Raw genomic sequence first — 17,975 nt, forward strand, 5'->3', positions numbered from 1 at the left:
GGTTTTAAGTGATCCCTTTGTCAGGCCTCAGTGCCAGTGTTGCCTTGGGTGGGGCGAGGCAGGGCTGGGAGCAATGTCTCCTCTTACCTTGCTAGAGATAAAAAAAAGGTAATGACCCTGAGTATAAATATATTGGAGTCTTTGAAATTCAACACTAAAAAGTGTTTCTGTTCAGTTCCAGATATTTCTAAATCAGATCAACAGCTCTCTGGTGGACTCAAACATGCTGGTTCGCTGCATCACGCTGTCCCTGGACCGCTTTGAGAATCAGTCTGATGCTAAAGGTGGGCAGGAAGCAGTGGGGTGGGACTGGGGGGTGTTCAGTGCTGGTAATGGTTAATTTAAATCTGGGCTTTGACACTTTGGGGCTTAGACAAGGAAATGCCACATGGAAACTTTTGAGCACCAGTTCTTACTGTCCTGGTGCTTGGGTCAGTGTGTCTGAGCCTCCAGCACCTGGATATAGGAGTGTGCCTCCTGTTGACAGAGTGACAAAACTCTCCTTTGTCCCCTCAGAAAAGAAATAAGCCTAGAAGTTACTCTTCTCAATAAGGTGAAAAAACCACCTCATAGGCCTGGGGGTCTTCACCTCAAACTTAAGGATAGCTAATTGGACAGGAGCCAAAAAGTCCCACCTGGGCAATTGACTGGAAAAAGAAGTGAACAAAGAGACTAATGGCTTTTGTAATGTGTTTTACCAGGAGCAAAGACCTCCTGCACCTAGCACAATTTTTCTCTGTTATTTTGCCTTTTATCAAACCTCTTTGTTTCCAACAGTGCAACAGAAGCCATCCTGCTGATTTTTATGCCTCCAAAGCTAGCTGAGCTACCTTGGGTGTGTTATAGACCTCCCAGAGCTTATCAGACCTGGCTCAAAGAAGCTTCTCTAACACCTGGTGATTGTGTTTCTCCTCTTGCTGCAGTTGCAGAGGTCCTGTCCGAGTGCCGCCTCTTGTCCTACATGTCCCAGATGTCCATGAGAATGTCCTTCCTCTTCCGTCTCATCAATATTATCCATGTACAGACACTTACACAGGTAAAGAGCTGCCAGGGCCCTTGCACTTGCCTTACTGGGTCTGGAGTGGGGAGCAGGGCTGGGGAGCCTCCTTTCCCTGGAGGGCACCCATGTCCCTTTTTCCTTGCTGTGTGCAGGAACACTTCCACTGTGTGCTTTCCACAGGATTGTTTTATAGGAACATGTATACAACATGTTGTATAGCCTATCTTGGCATTTAGGTTTTTTTGCTGTGTCATTTTTACTTCCAGGAAAATGTCAGTTGTTTGAACACAAGTTTAGTTATCCTAATGCTGGCCCGAAGGAAAGAAAAGCTCCCTTTTTATCTGCGCACCTTGCAACAGATGGAATACACAGAAAAATACCCTGGCTTCATCCTGAACAACTTCCACAGTCTGCTGCGATTCTGGCAGCAGCATTACCTCAACAAGGATAAAGACAGCACCTGCTTAGAAAATGTATGTGACCCTCTTAGCATGGCAATGCCTGTCTGCCAATCCCCTGGCAAAAATGGGACCTTGGGAAGGGAAAGAAGGGAGAAAGTTCTGCCACAAGGCAGGTGCTGGGCTTCCCTGGAAACAGAGCCTGAGGTCTTGGCTCTGGCACACAGAAGTGAGACTTGCTAGTGCTGAGTGGGGTGGAGAGGTAGGGCTGGCAGGATGGCCAGGGAGGGGGAGGCAAGACAGAATGCAGTTCCCATAGTAGTTAGCAGCTTAGCCAGACTGTTCCCTCTTCCTGGTGTTGCAGACAGTGCACAAGAATATCTGATATAGCTGCTGGAAGCCAAGGGAGCAGCCTGCAGGTTTCTGTGCCAGAGCTGGTTTGTCCTGGGTCACTGGTGGGTAGAAATAACCAGCTATCCAGTTATGTGGGAGACATGTGGTCTGGTGTTGGGCTGCTGGCCCAAAAGCCTTTTGGCTCTTTTTTTCCCTTTTGGTGGGAATAGTGCAGGAGGGGGGTGAGCAGGGAGTGTGTTGGTTTTTGTGCTCTCAGGAACAGGAGCTAATTCCAGCATTGGCTTATCTGTGGCACCACAAGGTCCCAGTTTGTGTTGGGACTGGACAGCAGAGGAGAAGTTTGGATTATGGGTCTACTGGCCCAGGCAGGCTGGGGTCACCCTGTGCTGCTCTTAGCAGCTGCCAGAGGCACTGGGAGTCCTTGTCTGCATCTGGAGAGTGTAGAGGGTGTAGTTGTTCCACACCCAGCCCTTCTGCTGGGCCTCAAGGAGGGAGGGCAGAGTGGGGAATCCAAAGTGTTGGTCACACTGTGGGGCTGGGCAGCTCAGGCTGAACAGGAAGTGATTTTTCAGCTTGGGGAGGTGTTCCCTGCTGTGGCCTCCACTGACCCCCCTGTTTTCTGTGCCCACAGAGCTCCTGTATTAGTTTTACCTACTGGAAAGAGACTGTTTCGATACTGCTCAGTCCGGACCGGACGTCCCCCTGTGCCATAGTCAGCTACATCGACGAGGCGTACATGGACATTGACAGAGACTTCTCCGAGGAGTAATTCCCACCTCCAGCTTCTGATGGGCAGCTCGGAGGGTCCCTCACAGCCCGGGGATTTTCAGGGATACGCTGTGTAGTGTGTGTGTGCAGCTCGGAGCTGCGGAGCGTCGTCCCACCCCCACCCCTGCTGGCCCCCAGCTCTGACCTCTGAGACTCGGACAGCTCTCTGGGCAACACATTCAGGGATGTATCTTCCAGTTGTTCTGGGATAAAAATAATCACCTGCACAAACCAGCCTGTATTATTTTTTTTTCCTCTCTGCCAGTCCGGTGAGGCTGGCAGAAGGGGTTTTGCTGACGTGAGGGTTCTCTTCTCTGTATGTGCCAGTTGAGGTGTGGCTCTCTCAGGGCTGCCAGGACGAGCAGGTCGAAAAGCACAGCAATTGCCCTCCAAGTGTGAGGTCCAAGGAGCCCATCTGAGCAGGACCCCACCACCAGCCACGTGCAAAACCACCACGAGGACTCCCTGCAGGTGTTAACTCTTCCGCCGGGCTTTGGAATCAGGGCTTTGGGGTTGGTTAGAGCATGAGTGTGTGTGTGCGTGTGTGCTTTGAATTCCTGAGAGCCCCAGCTCCAGTCACCTCTTTACCATCGCCTTTGGGATCATTTGGTACTAAATCTGTCTGTGCATTAGGAGAGAACCTCTGCTCCTGCTGTCCTTCCTGCAGATCCTTCCCATCCAGAGGCGTTTCACAGTGCTGGAGAACAGAGACATTTCAGCAGTGGTGGAATTGCAGCAGGGGTTGGCTTTTTCATGGAGCACTAGCATTAAAATGTACTAATTTTTTAAACTTGCGGCTTGTCCCTTCTTGGGTAACTAATCTGGTTTTAAAATCCTTTTCAGGACCATTGCTCTTGATGTTAACCTGCTATGCCTGGAAGTCTTATGTCAGTCTCTGCTTTCAGCCCTTAATATCAACACACACATTAATCTTGGAAGTGCAATATTTACTGGAGATGTCCGTTTTTTCCTGGATCTGTTTTAATCAGAATGTGTTAAATGCTGGGAATAAACACTCCTGGTTGAAAGTAACTTTGTAGGATATGTTGGGAAGGGGGAATGGGGTTTTGGCAGTCTTGACTGCCAAACCTGCATGTGCCCTGCCTGCTCACCAACACCATGTTGCTCTAACACATTCCAATACCCAGGAATGAGACACACTACACTTAAGCCACTACATTTAAGTCAGAAACATGTCTTGTAGCTACAGCTAAAAGAGATCAGTTTTGAAACACACCATCTGAATTTTTTTAGCATTTTCTAATTTATTTGACGAGATGACTTTGGCTCTGTCCAGGCTCCAGAGGGGTGAGGATGTCCCAGAGCTGCAGCCTTTTGTCTCGTTGCTGGCAGCATGAAACCCACCCTGAGGCTCCCTGTGCTGGGGCTGGAGGAGTGAAGGAGGCTCCAGCCCCAGGGGTAGGACTTGTCTCTGAGCATCTCCCTTCTCCTTTCTCTTCTCCCACAACTCAGTGTCCTGCTGTGGGCTCACAGGGTGGTCAGAGCTGCTGAGCTTGTGCATAAAGCTGGAGCCTTGCAGGAGCTCCTGGGGTTTCTGGTGTCCCTCCCTGGGAGCTGCACCCTGCTCTGGTGAGGGTACCCTGGGGAGCTTCTTGCCATGGCAGCTTCACCTCTGTTCCTCACCAGGTCACTCCCACCCTACCCCTCCTTCCCCTCAGCTCATTTCTTTCTCATCTGTACTTTTTTTGTTCTTGGGTATTAGTGATTTTGGTGTATCTTTGCTTCTTCTTAACTGTAATAGATGTACACTTAAAATAAATGCTTCAAATTAAAAGGCTTTTAAGTTAAGGGATGCCTTTTCCACAGTGTAGTTAATTGGTGCAGCCACTAATTGCTGTTGTAACCCTGCAGTCTCGCTCCCCTCTGTGTTTTAAAGACAGTTTGGGGCCCAGCTACCTCTGGCCTTGCCCTTGGCCTGGGGAAAGCTGAGCTGAGTCCTCACCACCTCTGATGGTCCTCCCAGGCCTGGGAGCACAGGCTGGGCTTTGCTTTTGGGCTGGCTGGGCAGAGAAGGGCACAGGGAAGAAAGCCCTGGCAGCTCCTCCAGGGATGGAGTGTGCTGGCCTCCAGGGAAAAGGCTCTGCCCCAGAGCACAGAGGGTCACAGTCAAATCCCAGCTGGGGCCACGGTCCTTTGGGATGTCTGTCCATGCCAGATGCCACAGCAATCTCATGGTGAGAGGGACCAGACCCATGGAGGTGCCAACGGGCTCTGGGCTGGGCTGGGAGGGAGGTGGGACCCGTGGCACTAACAAATACCTCTGGAAGTGTGCACTGTCCCCGTGGAGTGCTGAGGTTCGTGCTGCCCTGATTAATGCCGATTTGCTAACTGCAAATAAACATATTAAATGGAAACTATTAAAGAAATCTATTTTAAAGAAATGAGTGGAGGTGTCTTTCTTTCCAGTGCCTTTGCTAAAGCCCTAACTCTCTCCAGGGCTGTATATTAGGGGACTTTATTTTCTCAGGAGTAATGGCTGAGGTCTGTCGTGCCTCATGCCTCAGCTCTGGTCCCCTGCAGTTAGAGCTGTGTTCTGGTGGGGAGGTATGAGGAAAGGGCTCTTTTCCCAAAACCCATCCCAAGCCAGGGCCATAGAGTTGGGAGAGAGGACTGAGCTTCTCTCCTGCCTGTGTCTCCCTGTGAAGATGCTCCCCAAGACCCCAGGGGCAGAGGCCAAGGCCCTGCTTCCCCTGTGCCACACAACAGAGCCGGTTCTGGCTGATCTACATTTATTCATGCAGTGCAAAGCTGACAGTGACTGTTGCAGCCACTTGCCTCCAACCTATAGCAGCAGCCGGGACAGGGCAGGGCAGGGCAGCCAGGCTCCTAATGCTGGAAAAAATCCCCAAAGGGCTTTGGTGAGAGGGGGATCCGGAGGCATGGAGCACTCTGCCACCCTTCAGCCCCAGCATCAGCGGGAGGCGAGGCAGCAGAGCCACAGCAGGGTGTGACTGTGCCTGTGGTCACTCCCCTGGCTCCAGGGCTGGCAGGAGCCGTGCCCAGCTCCCCATGCTCCCACCCAGGGGTGCCCACCTTGGAGATGACCACGTCCCTGCTGCGGGCACGCAGTTTGTTGACCTGGCTCTCGGCGATGTCAGCGCGCTCCTCGGCGTCATCCAGCTCGTGCTGCACCTTGCGGTACTTCACCAGGTTGGAGTTGGCCTGCTGCTCCTGGGGAGGGAGAGAGGAGGACAGGGTGCATGGGACACAGGGGACAGCTCTGAGCTCCCCACATGGCTGTCGTGGCCCCTGGCAGCCGTGGAGGCAGTCCCTGGGAGGAACAGCCCTGTCCCCTGTCCCAGAGCAGTGATGGGCACTTACTGCCTCCTCAAACTGGCGCTTGTAGCTCTTGACCTTGCTCTGCAGCTTGTCAATCAGGTCCTGCATCCGAGCCAGGTTCTTCCGGTCTTCCTCAGCCTGCAAGTGGCCCAGCTCCCTTAGCCAGACCCCAGCAGCCCCTCACCTCCACCTTTATCAGAGTCCCATTGGTGCCAGGTCACAAACACAGCACCAACCTGCCCCACCAACCCAGCCCGGTGTCACAGCACCTGTCCCTTGGTCGCCCCTTGTGTCTCATCATCCAGCTCAGGAGGTGCTGGGAAATGGGCAGAGGGACCCAGAGAAGGGAGAGGATGTTGTGACAGGGAGAAGCTTGTGCAGCTGTTGTCATTGCCCACACAGAGCCCAGAAGCAGCCCAGGCTGGGCTGGGCTTTGTGGATGGGTTCTGGGGTAACATGAGGCCAGGCAAAGGGAGGTGTGCCAGGTGCTGCTGGACCAGGGCTGGACCTGTGTCCAGAGCTGCTGTACCTGGTAGCTCAGCTCCTTGATCCTGCGCTCATACTTGCGAATGCCCTTCTGGGCCTCTGCCATCTTCTTCTGCTCCCCATCCAGCTCTCCCTCCAGCTCCCGCACCTGCAGGGGGCACAGACTGGCTCAGCACTTGGCTCCCATGCACCAGCACCAGCCCAGCGAAAGCCAAGCCACTTTCCCAGATCAGAAAATCCTCAGAGGCATCCTGAGCAGGGCCCAGCCTGGCAGGGCCTTGGGAACTGTCCCCTGGTCCCCCAGAGGCACCACCAGTCCTCAGAGGGATGGGGCAGAGTCTGGTGCCACAGGGACTGGGGCAGGCCCAGGAGTTGGCTCCTGAAGAACGCAGCCAGGGATCTGCCCCTACTGTCTCACCCTGGCTTCCAGCTTCTGGATCTGCTTCTTGCCCCCCTTGAGAGCAATCTGCTCTGCCTCGTCCAGGCGCATCTGCAGGTCCTTGATGGTCTGCTCCATGTTCTTCTTCATGCGTTCCAGGTGTGCACTCGTGTCCTGCTCCTTCTTCAGCTCCTCTGCCATCATGGCAGCCTGCAAGGCCAGGAGCAGGGGAACATCACCTCACGGCCAGGCAGCCCTGCCAGACCAGGGCTCAGTGGGGATGTGAGACCCACACAGCAGTCCCCACCACTCTCTTACATCCGTGATGGCCTTCTTTGCCTTCTCCTCGGCATTGCGACACTCCTGCACCGCATCCTCCACCTCGCTGCTCAGCTGGGAGACATCTGCCTCCAGCTTCTTCTTCTGGTTGATCAGACCCATGTTCTGCAAACAGAGCAGGTGCAGTGTGACCAGAACTGGTCACTCACCACAGCTGAACAGACTCCTGGCTCTCCCACCAGTGTGGACACGGGACTTGGCAGTGCCTCACCTGGGAGTGGAGCAGGGTGACCCTCTCGGTGGTCTCCAGCAGCTCCTGCTCTGCCAGCTTCCTGCTCCTCTCAGCCTGCTCCAGCGCTGCCCGCAGCTCCTCCACCTCTGCCAGCAGCAGGTTGCTGCGGCGCTCCAGGGCACCCACCTGCTCCTTCAGGTCATCGTTGTGGCGCTGGGTGTCATCCAGCTCGATCTGCAGGTCCTGTGGGGCAGCATGGGCTCAGTGGGGACAGCCAGGAGCCAGGCTGGCAGCAGGCACGGCACTGAGTCTGTCCCAACCTTGATCTGGGCCTGGAGCTGGCGGCCCAGCTTCTGGAACTCGGCAGCCTGGCGGTTGGCGTGGTTCAGCTGGATCTCCATCTCGTTCAGGTCCCCCTCCATCTTCTTCCTCAGCCGCACGGCCTCGTTCTTGGCCCGGGCCTCTGCGTCCAGCGAGGCCTGCATGGAGTCCATGGCGCGCTGGTGGTTGCGCCTGCAGGAGAGGCCACGCATCAGCCACGTCCCCTGGGGACACCCAGCCCTGCCAGGTCACAGTGCCAGCTCTGCCCCTGCAGCCACGTCCCAGCCTGTCCCCCCACCCCTCACACCTCAGGTTCTCAAACTCCTCGTCCTTCTCCGCCAGCTTCCTGTCCATCTCAGCCTTGATCTGGTTCAGCTCCAGCTGGATGCGCAGGGTCTTGCTCTCCTCGTGCTCCAGGGCTCCCTAGAGACAGCTCAGCCATGGGAAGGTGGTTCCTGGGAAGGGGGCTCCCCCTGGCCACCCACCACCCCAGGCTTTGTCCCCCAGCCCATTGCTATGGGGGGCAGAGCAGGTGGAGCCACCCCAGTGTCTGCAGTGGTTGTGGGACCCCGATGAATGGGATTCCCAGGGGTCACAGCCTGGCTCAGGACTGTCACCCCATACAACCAGAGCTGCAGGGTGGGCCAGTGGCTCCTGGGGGCAGCAGGAACATATGGGAAACAAGGACTCACCTCAGCCTCCTCCAGAGCTGCCTGGATATCACTCTTCTCACCCTCCAGCACTTTCTTCACCTTCTCCAGCTCATGGATGGTTTTGCCTCCCAGACTGATCTGGTCAGTCAAATCAGCAATTTCCTCTGCCAGGGACAGAAGGAGTTTGGTCAGGAAGGAGCTTGTGAGATCAGCCCTGTGCAAATGATGTCCCCATCCCGCTGCCCAGGCTCAGCTGGTGTCTCTCAGACCCTCAAAGAGCAGCCAAGGCTGTGCTTGGGAACATTTCTGCAGTCTGGGAGAGAGCATTGAAGAGACATTAAGGACCTGGGGAGACCTGTTTGTCCAACAGCAACACCTCCAAGGCAGCATCATGGCACTTGGCAGCACCATTTGGGAACAGGAGCCATCTGGGGACAGGAGCCAAGTGTCCCTGCCAGTCCTCCCACAGTGTGCCCAGCACGGGGGCAGGACACACGCTGACATCCCAGCAGGGCTGCTGCATCCCTGCAGCAGATGGGCTGAGCAGCAAGGCCTCTCCTGGCCAAGAGGGGACCCAATCCCACATGTCTGAGAACAGGGCAGGAGCAGGAGCCTGGGCAGAGCCCCAGGGGAGTGCTTGAGCCCAGTCCTACCCTGCAGGTTCTTGTTCTCCCTCTTAAGGGTCTCCAGGTTGTCCAGGGACTCCTCATAGGCGTTCTTGAGCTTGAAGAGCTCCGTGCTCAGGCTGCGCGACTCCTTCTGCGAGGCCTCCAGCTCCACCTGGCTCTCCTCGTGCTTCTGCCTCCACTCGGCCAGGACCCTGTCGAAGTTGCGCTGCTTCTTGTCCAGGGCAGCGCAGGCCGAGTTGGCGCGCTCCAGCTCCACCGAGAGGTCCTCGATCTCCGTCTGCAGACGGTGCTTGGTCTTCTCCAGCGAGGAGCACTTGGCGTGGGCGGCCTCCACGGCCTCCTCTGCCTCCTGCAGCCGGGTGGCCAGCTTCTTCCTGCCCATGGCACCGGGGTCATGGAGCGCTCCCTGCCCCGCTGCCACCCCGCCCCACAGCCCCTGACCCAGGCAGGGGTCGTCACATTTCTCCTCACAGAGAAATGCAAGGCACAACTTCCCAAAGAAATTCTGAGATTCATATCCTCTGAACTTCAGGGAAAAGAAAAACAATTCTTATCTCGTTTGCTCCGCCTGTGTTGTTCACAAGAATGAATTGTGAAAGACTGTTTACCTGAAGAGAATAAGTAATTAGATTCTAGTGTAAGTATTTTAATTCACTGACCAATTAAATCCATGTGTGTCCCTGTCATATTTTCTGAAAAATCCCTTCACCAGGATTTCTTCTCCTGGAAAGATGAGAAGCCTCAGCTTCTCCATGTTTTGCTCCTCTGGAATGTGGTCTGGAGATTGTTTATCCAAACATGCAAATTGTTTTAATTTAATGACCAATCATGGTCTAGCTGTGTCAAGGCTCTGAAGAGTGATGAGTTTTTATTATTCATTCCTGTTAAGCCTTCTGATGTACCCTTTCTCTTTCTTTAGTATAGTTTTAGTATAGCATAATATCATATCATACCATATCATATATAAAATGTAATGTAATGTAATGTAATGTAATGTAATGTAATATCAATCAGCCTTCTGAGAACATGGAGCCAGATTCTCATCTCTCACCTCGTCCTGGTGACCTCACTAACACCACACGTGTGTGTGTGTATTGGGACTGACAGCTGACAGTCACGAGATGCTGTGCAGTAGAACAGATTTGAGTACTTAGCAGATTCAGTTTAGATGTGATATAATGTAATACAGAATAATATAGTATAATAAAGTAATAAATTAACCTTCTAAAAACATAGGGTCCAATGCATAATTTTCTCTTCCTTCACTGGGGGTGCCCTAATTTTACAAGAGGCAGGAGCGTGCTGTGTCACCCCAGGTCTGGGAGAGCCCCACTGCTGAACAGAAAACTGCCACCTACAAGGACGTGACTTGTGCCATGGGACTTACTTGGCTTCCTCCAGCTCCTCAGTCCTCTGGATGGCATCAGTCTCATACTTGGTTCTCCACTGGGCCACCTCAGCATTGGCTTTGGACAAGTTCCTCTGGAGCTCGCTCTTGGCCTCCACCTCCTCCTCGTACTGCTCCCGCAGCAGGTCACAGTCGTGCCGGGAGGCTTGCAGGGCATGGGCCAGGGCACTCTTGCCCTGAGGAAGAGAGAGCAGCAGCTGGCTCCAGGCTCCAGGACACTGGCCATGGCACCAGGAGCAGCAGCAGGGAACTTCTGTTCTTCCCAGGTGAAGAGCTGCCCTGTGTGCAGGGTGTGTCCCACCTCCCCAGTCCAAGGGGCACTGCCACAGTGTCATTCAGAGAGCAGCCATGCCCTGAAACCTCACCTTGGTCTCTTCCTCCAGCTGCCTCTTGAGTTCCTCAATGCTCTGTGAGAAGGAGACCTTGCCACGGCTCAGCTGGTTGATGAAGGACTCCTTCTCCTCCAGCAGCCGGCTAAGCTCCCCTGGGTTCAAACACAGCCAAAACAGCTATTTTAGGGCTGTAGGGCTGCAATCTGCACTAGCCCACACTCCCCCAGAGCCTGTGGCCTCCAGCTGTCCCCACAGTGGGGCAAGCTGGGCAGAGGTGCAACCAGTTAAAGGCAAAGGATGCCAGCGAGGAATCCCTCCTGAGGCACACCGAGTTTTTCCCTCATGGGAGGAGGAGGAGGACAGCCTGCCTGGCTGAGCCCCACTCCCCTGCCTGGCTGAGCCCCACTCACACCCAGGGCCAGAGCACTCTGAGGCAGCCGGGTGCCCTGGTCTGTGCCCACGCACCGTTCTCGGTCTGCAGCCGGCCCCGCTGGGCGCTCACGTCCGTCAGCTGCCGCTGCAGCTCGTCCACTCTGGCCTTGGCCTCGTTCAGCTGGTCCTCGTAGGTGCGGCACAGCTTCTCAGCGTTGGCCTGCAGGCACCAAGCACAGCCTGGCTGAGCTCAGCTCTGCACACAGCACTGTCTCCCACCCTGGGATACCCTGCCCTGCCAGGAGGATCCTACGGGCACACGAGGCAGAGAGCAGGAGCCTGCCAGAGCTCACTGCCAGGCTAACAGTGGCTCTCTGCAGTCAAGCTGCCCAGGAAATATCTTCCCAGAGCCTCCAGACTTGACTAGGACAAGTAAAGCACCCTGCAGTGACATAGGGACAAGCTGCAGGTCAAAGAGGGACTTGGCCATGGCAAAGAGACACCACCCCATGGACATGGCTGTGCTGCTCACACTGCACCCAGTTGCACTGATGTCCACAGGAGAGATCAATCAGCCCCGTGGAGAACCAGGACTGTGAAAAATGGGTATTTTATGACTGTTTTTTTGCAAATATGAAAATGAACATTATATGTGTTATGTTAGAAAGTTATGCTGTGTTAATTTTCTTAAGTAGTACGTTAAATATAGTTTTAGGTTTTAACATAACCATACTATGTAAGATACTTTTTTTCTAAAGAAAGGACTTGCAGCAAGACAGCAGCCACAGGATACCTGAATCTTTCAGAGAAAGAGAATTTATTGCCCCATTATCAGAAGAAATTAACTTCTTCCTGCCTCCTCAGCCCTGAAGATGCTGTCAGTATTAAGAGGAAGAAGCTGACACTGCCCAGACAGAATCCTGTGCTTGAATGGAATTGATGCATCATGGATGAGGTGTATGAATATGCAACAGGCTGTTCCTTTTAAGGGTTAATCCTCTGTTAACGTGGGTCCTTTTACGGGCTTATTTTGCCCAGAAAGAGGTACCAGGACTGTCCATAACTCTTTGTTTCTATTGTCTTGTATTGTCCTAATCCAAACCGTCCAAAGTTTTTACTACTCTAATTACACTGCTATTTTTATAACCATTTTATTACTATTAAACTTTTAAAATTTTAAAACCACGTGACTGGCGTTTTTCACAGGGACACCCACCTTGCTCTTGGTGATGTACTCAACGTTGGAGGAGAGGTCATCGATCTCCATCTTCATCTCGCTCTTCTCCTTCTCCAGTTTCTGCTTGACGCGCTGCAGGCCGTCGATGCGCTCGCCCAGCTCGGCCGCGCTGTCCGCGTGCTTCTTGCGCAGCGCGGCCGCCGTGGCCTCGTGCTGCAGCGTGGCCTCCTCCAGGTCCCGCCGCAGCTTCAGGAACTCGGCCTCCCTCTTCTTGCTGAGCTCCAGCTGCGTGGCCGTGCTTCCTCCTGCCTCCTCCAGCCGCTCGCTCAGCTCCTCCAGCTCCCGCGACGCCTCCGCCCGCTGCTTCTCCACCTTGGCCCTGGCGGCTCGCTCGGCCTCCAGCTCCTCCTCCAGCTCCTCCACGCGTGCCTGCACACACAGAAAAGGGCAGCTGCTCCAAACTCTGGGGTATTGTAAATCAATGGCGGCTCTGACGAAGGGCAGAGAGAATGATGCATCTGACTCCATCATCAGAAGGCTAATGAATTACTAATGAATTACTTTATTATACCATACTATGTACATTTCATCTGAACTGAATCTGCCATGCACTCCCTCTTGCTCACAGCCGCACAGCACTGCACTCATCTCGGATTCTCTCCTGACTGTCCCAACACACACACACTCATTGGCCTGATAGGCCAAGGGAACAAAACATCCTCACTCTGGCTAAACAATCTCCATATTGCCTTCTACTTTAGCACAACACAGCCACAGCAAGCGAGATAAGGATTGTGTTTTCCTTCTTCTCTGCTTGTCTCACAGCTTCTCTCTGTTCAGAGGGCATGTGAATACCACACTGGGCGAAGCTCCAGCATTGACATATGGTCTCCTCGAGCCAGGTCTTGTAAGCTCTTGGAGATTTATATCACACCCAGGATAGCTCAGATCAGCTACCTTAGAAGGCATAAAATCAGCAGGATGTGTTCTGTGGCAGTGTTGGAAACAGAAAAGTTTTAATAAAAGGCAAAATAACAAAGCTCTTTACAGAGAAAAACCGAGCCAGGTGCAAGAAGTTCTTGCTCCTGGTAGAACACCTCACAAAAGCAATTAGTTTCTTTGTTCTCTTCTTTTTCTAGTAAATTGCTTCGGCAAGACTTTTTGGCTTCTCTCCAATTGGCTATCCTTAAATTTGAGGTGAAGTCCCCCAGGTCCTATGAGGTGGCTTTTTACCTAATTGAGGGGAGAAACTTCTGGGCTTTTTTCTTTTTTTAGGAGAAAAAGGATAGTTTTGTCACTCCACATTCCTCTACAGCATCTCTGCTCTCCACAGTGGAGCAGCATGATGGGAGGCAAAAAGCCACCAGTCTTGGGCTGTTTTGGGGGCAGGTGCTCCTTGGTAGCATGTTTGGAGCTCCTGCTCTGCTCTGTCCCTGCCATCAGGACCCAGCTGGCATTAGCCTCTTTTCATGGGAACTTTCATGATTGTGGGGACCTGTCTCTGATAGGAAGAAGCCCAGTGACCTTCCTAGATTCGGATTTTCAGAGTTTCATTATTGGATTAAAGGTTTTATTTTGGACAGAGAACTACATCCTGGAAGCTGTTCCTCAGGCTGGTGATAGTGTTCACCCCAACAGCTTGTTCTTTAACTTTCAACCCACCATGTTTTGGCAGAGGGCTTGGCTCCTGCTACCCATGCCAGCTCTTTCCAGGAGATGCCCCTGTGCTCAGAGAGGGACTGGCTCATGCAGATTCCCCTACACATCACATCTGATGGAAATTTTGGACTCCCAGGATGTAAGAACAGTTCTTCTCACCATACCTGGACCTCCTTGATCTTCTTCTGCAGCTGGGCCTCCATCACTTGCCCATCTTCAATCCTTGAGTTCAGCTGACTCATCTCAAAGTCTTTCCTGTACAGACAGAAGACAGAGCTTCTGATCAGACAAACACTGTCCTGACAGGTCCTTCTGCTCCTAAGTATCCCTGCACTCTTACACCCAGGGCAGAGGATGAACAAACCCACAATGGAAAGGGACTGCAGGGATAAGCAGCAGCTCATGGAAGGGTTCAAGTAGCCAAATTGGCAGACAGCTGGCTCTGAGGGTTTCCATCTGAGGTCCCAAGGTGTTCTCCAGCTCCCCAGTGAGAATGGGACGTGACTGAAGTCTGTACTTGCAGCTGAGGCCCAGCAGTGTGTTGGATCCTGCCAGGCAGGTCCCTCCTCTCCAGCCCCATGGAAAAAGGAAGGTCTGTGAGCCCTGGTCTATGAGCCTGTCACAAGCTCCTCAGCCTCTCTGCAAAGTGCCCAGGAAACCAAGCCCTCACTGTGGCTGGACTGGTCACACAGCAGTGCCCAGAGCCACAGCCCAGCCCCCCCTGCAGAGACCACACATCTGCTGGATGTAGGGGAGCAGAGCAAGCCCAGAGCCCAGGCACTTGTCACACACTCACTTCTTGAGCTTCTCATCCAGCTGCTGTTTGTCATTCTCCAGATCCATTACAGACTCTTGTGACAGCTTCAGGTCCCCTTCAAGCTTCCTCTTTGCTCTCTCCAGATCCATGCGGACCTTCTTTTCTTGCTCAAGAGAGCTTTCCAGCTGGAGAACCAAGGGAGGTGGGGTAGGGAGGGCAAGGACCTTCTGCAGCCCCACCCACACCCATGTCCACTGCTGTGGGAACTTCACCAATCCCCCAGGGGTCAAAGGTGTTTCCCAGCTGGTCTCCAGTCCCATTCCCTCAGCCCAGGACTGCTCCCCATGAGATGCTCTACACCACCTCTTGTTTTGGGGATAGTTTGTCAATGGGATTATCCATCAATTGGCCATATTAAAGGGGGATCTGGTAACACCCCACACTCCAGATCCCACTCAGGGACAGCCTTTGGGCTCTCCTGGAGATGTGACTCAAACCTCTCTTGCTTTATTCTCACTGGCCTGTGACTCACATCATCCACTTGCTGCTCCAGTTTGACCTTGGCTTTGGTCAGTGTGTTGACCTTGTCTTCCTCAGCCTGCAGGTCATCCAGGGCCTGCTGATGGGCCTCCTGCAGGGCTTTCTTCTCCTTCGTCAGCTTGGCAATGATCTCATCCAGACCAGCCATCTCCTCAATCAGGTTTTTAACCTGCATCAGTGAGGACAAAAGTAGAGAGCATCTCAGAGGGAGGTGCAAAGCTACTCCAGGAGCCTGACCCTTGCAAAGCAGGAGTCCATCCACGGGCAACAGCAGCTCTGCTCCCCACCAGCAGCCAGCCCCTGTCCCTTGGCCAGGCTGGCCCCACCAGGTGGGTTTTCCATGCCTCAGATCACTTGCCACAGCACAGAACCATTTGCCCACAGCCCTCTGGGCAATGAGGCAGGACACAGAGGGTTTTCCCCTCTCATACTCCCCTTTTCCCTCTGCCCTACCCCAGTTTCCCCACACCAGCAGCCTTATCCCAGATGTTTCTCTGGTGTCCCCACAGGCACTGAGGCTGGACCCTGCAGGGAGCTTGGTTACCTTGTTCTCCGTGGCGTGTTTCTCCTTCTCCACCTTGGCCAGTGTGATCTCCAGGTCGTCAATGTCCTTCTTCAGCTCTGCACACTCATCCTCCAGCTTGCGTTTCTTGGCAGTGAGCTCTGAGCTCATCTCCTCCTCATCCTCCACACGCTCCAGCAGCTCCTTCACCTTGGCCTCCAGCTGGATCTTGGACTTGATGAGCAGGTCACAGCGCTCCTCTGCGTCTGCCAGGTTGTCTTGCTCCTGGGAGAGGAGAGCAGGAGGAGAGAGGCACAGGAGAGCAGTGGTCACCCTCTGCCCCAGGACACTGCTCTCAGCCCTGCTGTCCTGGCTTTCTCCTTGTGGAAGGGGCAGAGCAAGCCCGAGGTGCTCAGGTGTACAAAAAATACAGCTCCAGTCACTGCCTGTCATCAAGGTTCAACCACTCACACTAACCAGGGCCAAAGAGCAGCTCAATCTTTCCAGAGGAAGGACATGGTGGGATGAAAAACAGCACAAAATTTGGCAAGCAAACATTGCCATCCCCTCCCACTCCCCTGTGAGGAGAGCACCCGTCCTACAGCCAGGGGATCAAAAATTCCTGTGACAGCCCCAGGATGTGATGGTACATCAGGTACCATCACAGCCTTATGTTGTGTTTCAGACAGAGTGTGGCAGTGAGGGAGCTTCAGAACTGCAGGAGGCTGAAGGGGGGTTCTAGAATATTCTGCTCCTTCTTCTACCCATGGATCCTGCACTGTCTTAACACCCCCAGAAAGAGGGTTAGGCACTCACTGCCTGCAGCTGGAGAGCCAGGTCGTTCTTCTCCTGGATCATGGAGACTTGCTTCTCTTCCAGCTCCTTCCTCTTAGCCTCAGACTTCTCCAGAGCCTCCTTCAGCTTCTGGAATTCTTCCTTCAGGTTGGACATCTCCTTCTCAGTCTGAGCAGACTTGAGTAAAGGCTTGATCTTGAAGAACAGCTTCATCCAGGACCAGTTCTTGACAGCGTTGAAGGCACGGATGTTCCACTGGATGGTGTAGAGGGCTTCCCTGGGGAGTACAAGCACAGCATCCTCAGGGGTGGACATTCCCCATGTCCCATCCTGGCTTCTGCAGGCCTGGATACTTCTCCATTCTCCACCAGCTGGACAAATGGCAGGATGGTGAATGAATGGGGCATTGTCTGCACACTGTACTGGCCCTGCAGGGATGGGTGGGGTGGCCTGGATATCAGCTCTCCTCACTCTGCCTCCCTCTGAATCTTCCAGTGCAAACCAGAGGCTCCCCACACCTAGATCCTTCCTACCAGGGCCATGCCAGACCTCTTCCAGGTTTGTCTCCATCCCTCAGGACCAATCACTGCCAGACACAGGCAAACCCCATGGATCAAACCCACAGACCCATGCAGAAGAGACAAGGAGACACAAAGTTCTGCCTTTTGCCCCCCACCTACCTCCTGCTGATGATCTTCTGATACTCCACACGCATGAGGTACCCACGGATCCTGGCCTGGAGCATTGTCAGGACCTTGGCCAGACGTTCATCTCGCATCTCCTCCAGCAAGCCCAGCAAACCAGCCTTGAAAAACACCTGTGGGCAAGAGAGTGGAGTCACCAACAGAAGGACAGAGGGCTCAGGGGTAACACAGCCTGCCAGGGAAGCATGGAGGTGCCCCCACACATGGCACAGGGAACCAGACCTGCCCTGAGCACATCATGCTCCCCAGCAGGGACAAGATGATGTTTGGGGGGGACGAGGTCAGGCAGCAGTGACCTGCTCAGAGCTGCTCTTTCTCTTCCCAGCCTGCACCTTCCTCTGCTCTCCTGAGTCCCTTCAAGGGCCACACAGACCCTGCAGAGTGCAGGGCTACAGCAGGGCTGTGGCCAGGCACAGACAGGCATGGAGAGCAACAGCAGGGGAAATTTCTCCCTGCCAAGGATCTCTCACCTTGGTGTGACCAAACTTGTACTGTGCACGGTCCAGTTCCAGGGAGCTCAGCAGCTTCTCTGTGGCCTTCCTGCTGTCCACAAACTTGTCTTCTGGAATGGCTGCTGGATTGAGGATACGGTAGCTGGGGGGCAAAGCAGAGGGAGACCATGCAAGAGGACTGCAGCACCAGCATCACCCCAGAGGCCCAGGCATGCCAGTGCCCACTGGAGCCATGGGGCTGCACCACAGGCTGGAGCTGGGTGTGAACCAGCTGCTCCAGGGCACAGGATTACAGGCACCAGGGAACCCTGGCAGAATTTAGTCCCTGAACATCAGGGAGACTGTGCCAGGAGGCCTCTGCCCTCACTAGGCAGCATGGATGGGACCCTAAGGTGAGAACCCTGAGGATCCATCCCAAGGGCAGAGAGAAATCTAAGCCAGGATCAGAGAAGCCTGAGCCTGTGGATGCCATGGGACA

At 53.9% G+C, this 17,975-nt stretch overlaps 2 protein-coding genes across 3 annotated transcripts in view; one reads left to right on the forward strand and one right to left on the reverse strand.

Annotated features, from left to right (window-relative positions):
- TRPC4AP (transient receptor potential cation channel subfamily C member 4 associated protein) overlaps positions 1 to 2,751 on the forward strand; it is a 34,351-nt gene extending 31,600 nt beyond the window's left edge. Inside the window, exons 17-20 of the mRNA XM_059863003.1 lie at positions 176 to 284; positions 924 to 1,036; positions 1,267 to 1,473; positions 2,384 to 2,751. Coding sequence (XP_059718986.1) covers positions 176 to 284; positions 924 to 1,036; positions 1,267 to 1,473; positions 2,384 to 2,521 — 567 coding nt within the window. The 3' untranslated portion in view covers positions 2,522 to 2,751. The remainder of the gene's footprint in view (positions 1 to 175; positions 285 to 923; positions 1,037 to 1,266; positions 1,474 to 2,383) is intronic.
- Positions 2,752 to 5,253: 2,502 nt separating this feature from the next.
- Positions 5,254 to 17,975, reverse strand: part of MYH7B (myosin heavy chain 7B) — a 31,739-nt gene continuing 19,017 nt past the window's right edge. For both annotated transcript variants that reach the window (XM_059863051.1, XM_059863052.1), the window contains 22 exons: positions 17,516 to 17,639; positions 17,022 to 17,158; positions 16,363 to 16,618; positions 15,589 to 15,831; positions 15,037 to 15,213; positions 14,544 to 14,689; positions 13,912 to 14,002; positions 12,128 to 12,517; positions 11,005 to 11,131; positions 10,573 to 10,691; positions 10,187 to 10,383; positions 8,824 to 9,173; positions 8,210 to 8,334; positions 7,825 to 7,940; positions 7,517 to 7,709; positions 7,236 to 7,439; positions 7,004 to 7,129; positions 6,725 to 6,895; positions 6,350 to 6,454; positions 5,863 to 5,958; positions 5,575 to 5,712; positions 5,254 to 5,373 (listed from right to left, as the gene is read on the reverse strand). In XM_059863051.1, coding sequence (XP_059719034.1) covers positions 5,368 to 5,373; positions 5,575 to 5,712; positions 5,863 to 5,958; positions 6,350 to 6,454; positions 6,725 to 6,895; positions 7,004 to 7,129; positions 7,236 to 7,439; positions 7,517 to 7,709; positions 7,825 to 7,940; positions 8,210 to 8,334; positions 8,824 to 9,173; positions 10,187 to 10,383; positions 10,573 to 10,691; positions 11,005 to 11,131; positions 12,128 to 12,517; positions 13,912 to 14,002; positions 14,544 to 14,689; positions 15,037 to 15,213; positions 15,589 to 15,831; positions 16,363 to 16,618; positions 17,022 to 17,158; positions 17,516 to 17,639 — 3,637 coding nt within the window. In that variant the 3' untranslated portion in view covers positions 5,254 to 5,367. The remainder of the gene's footprint in view (positions 5,374 to 5,574; positions 5,713 to 5,862; positions 5,959 to 6,349; positions 6,455 to 6,724; positions 6,896 to 7,003; positions 7,130 to 7,235; positions 7,440 to 7,516; positions 7,710 to 7,824; positions 7,941 to 8,209; positions 8,335 to 8,823; positions 9,174 to 10,186; positions 10,384 to 10,572; positions 10,692 to 11,004; positions 11,132 to 12,127; positions 12,518 to 13,911; positions 14,003 to 14,543; positions 14,690 to 15,036; positions 15,214 to 15,588; positions 15,832 to 16,362; positions 16,619 to 17,021; positions 17,159 to 17,515; positions 17,640 to 17,975) is intronic.

This window comes from Haemorhous mexicanus, chromosome 18 (genome assembly GCF_027477595.1).
Source record: "Haemorhous mexicanus isolate bHaeMex1 chromosome 18, bHaeMex1.pri, whole genome shotgun sequence".
Classification (NCBI taxonomy): domain Eukaryota; kingdom Metazoa; phylum Chordata; class Aves; order Passeriformes; family Fringillidae; genus Haemorhous; species Haemorhous mexicanus.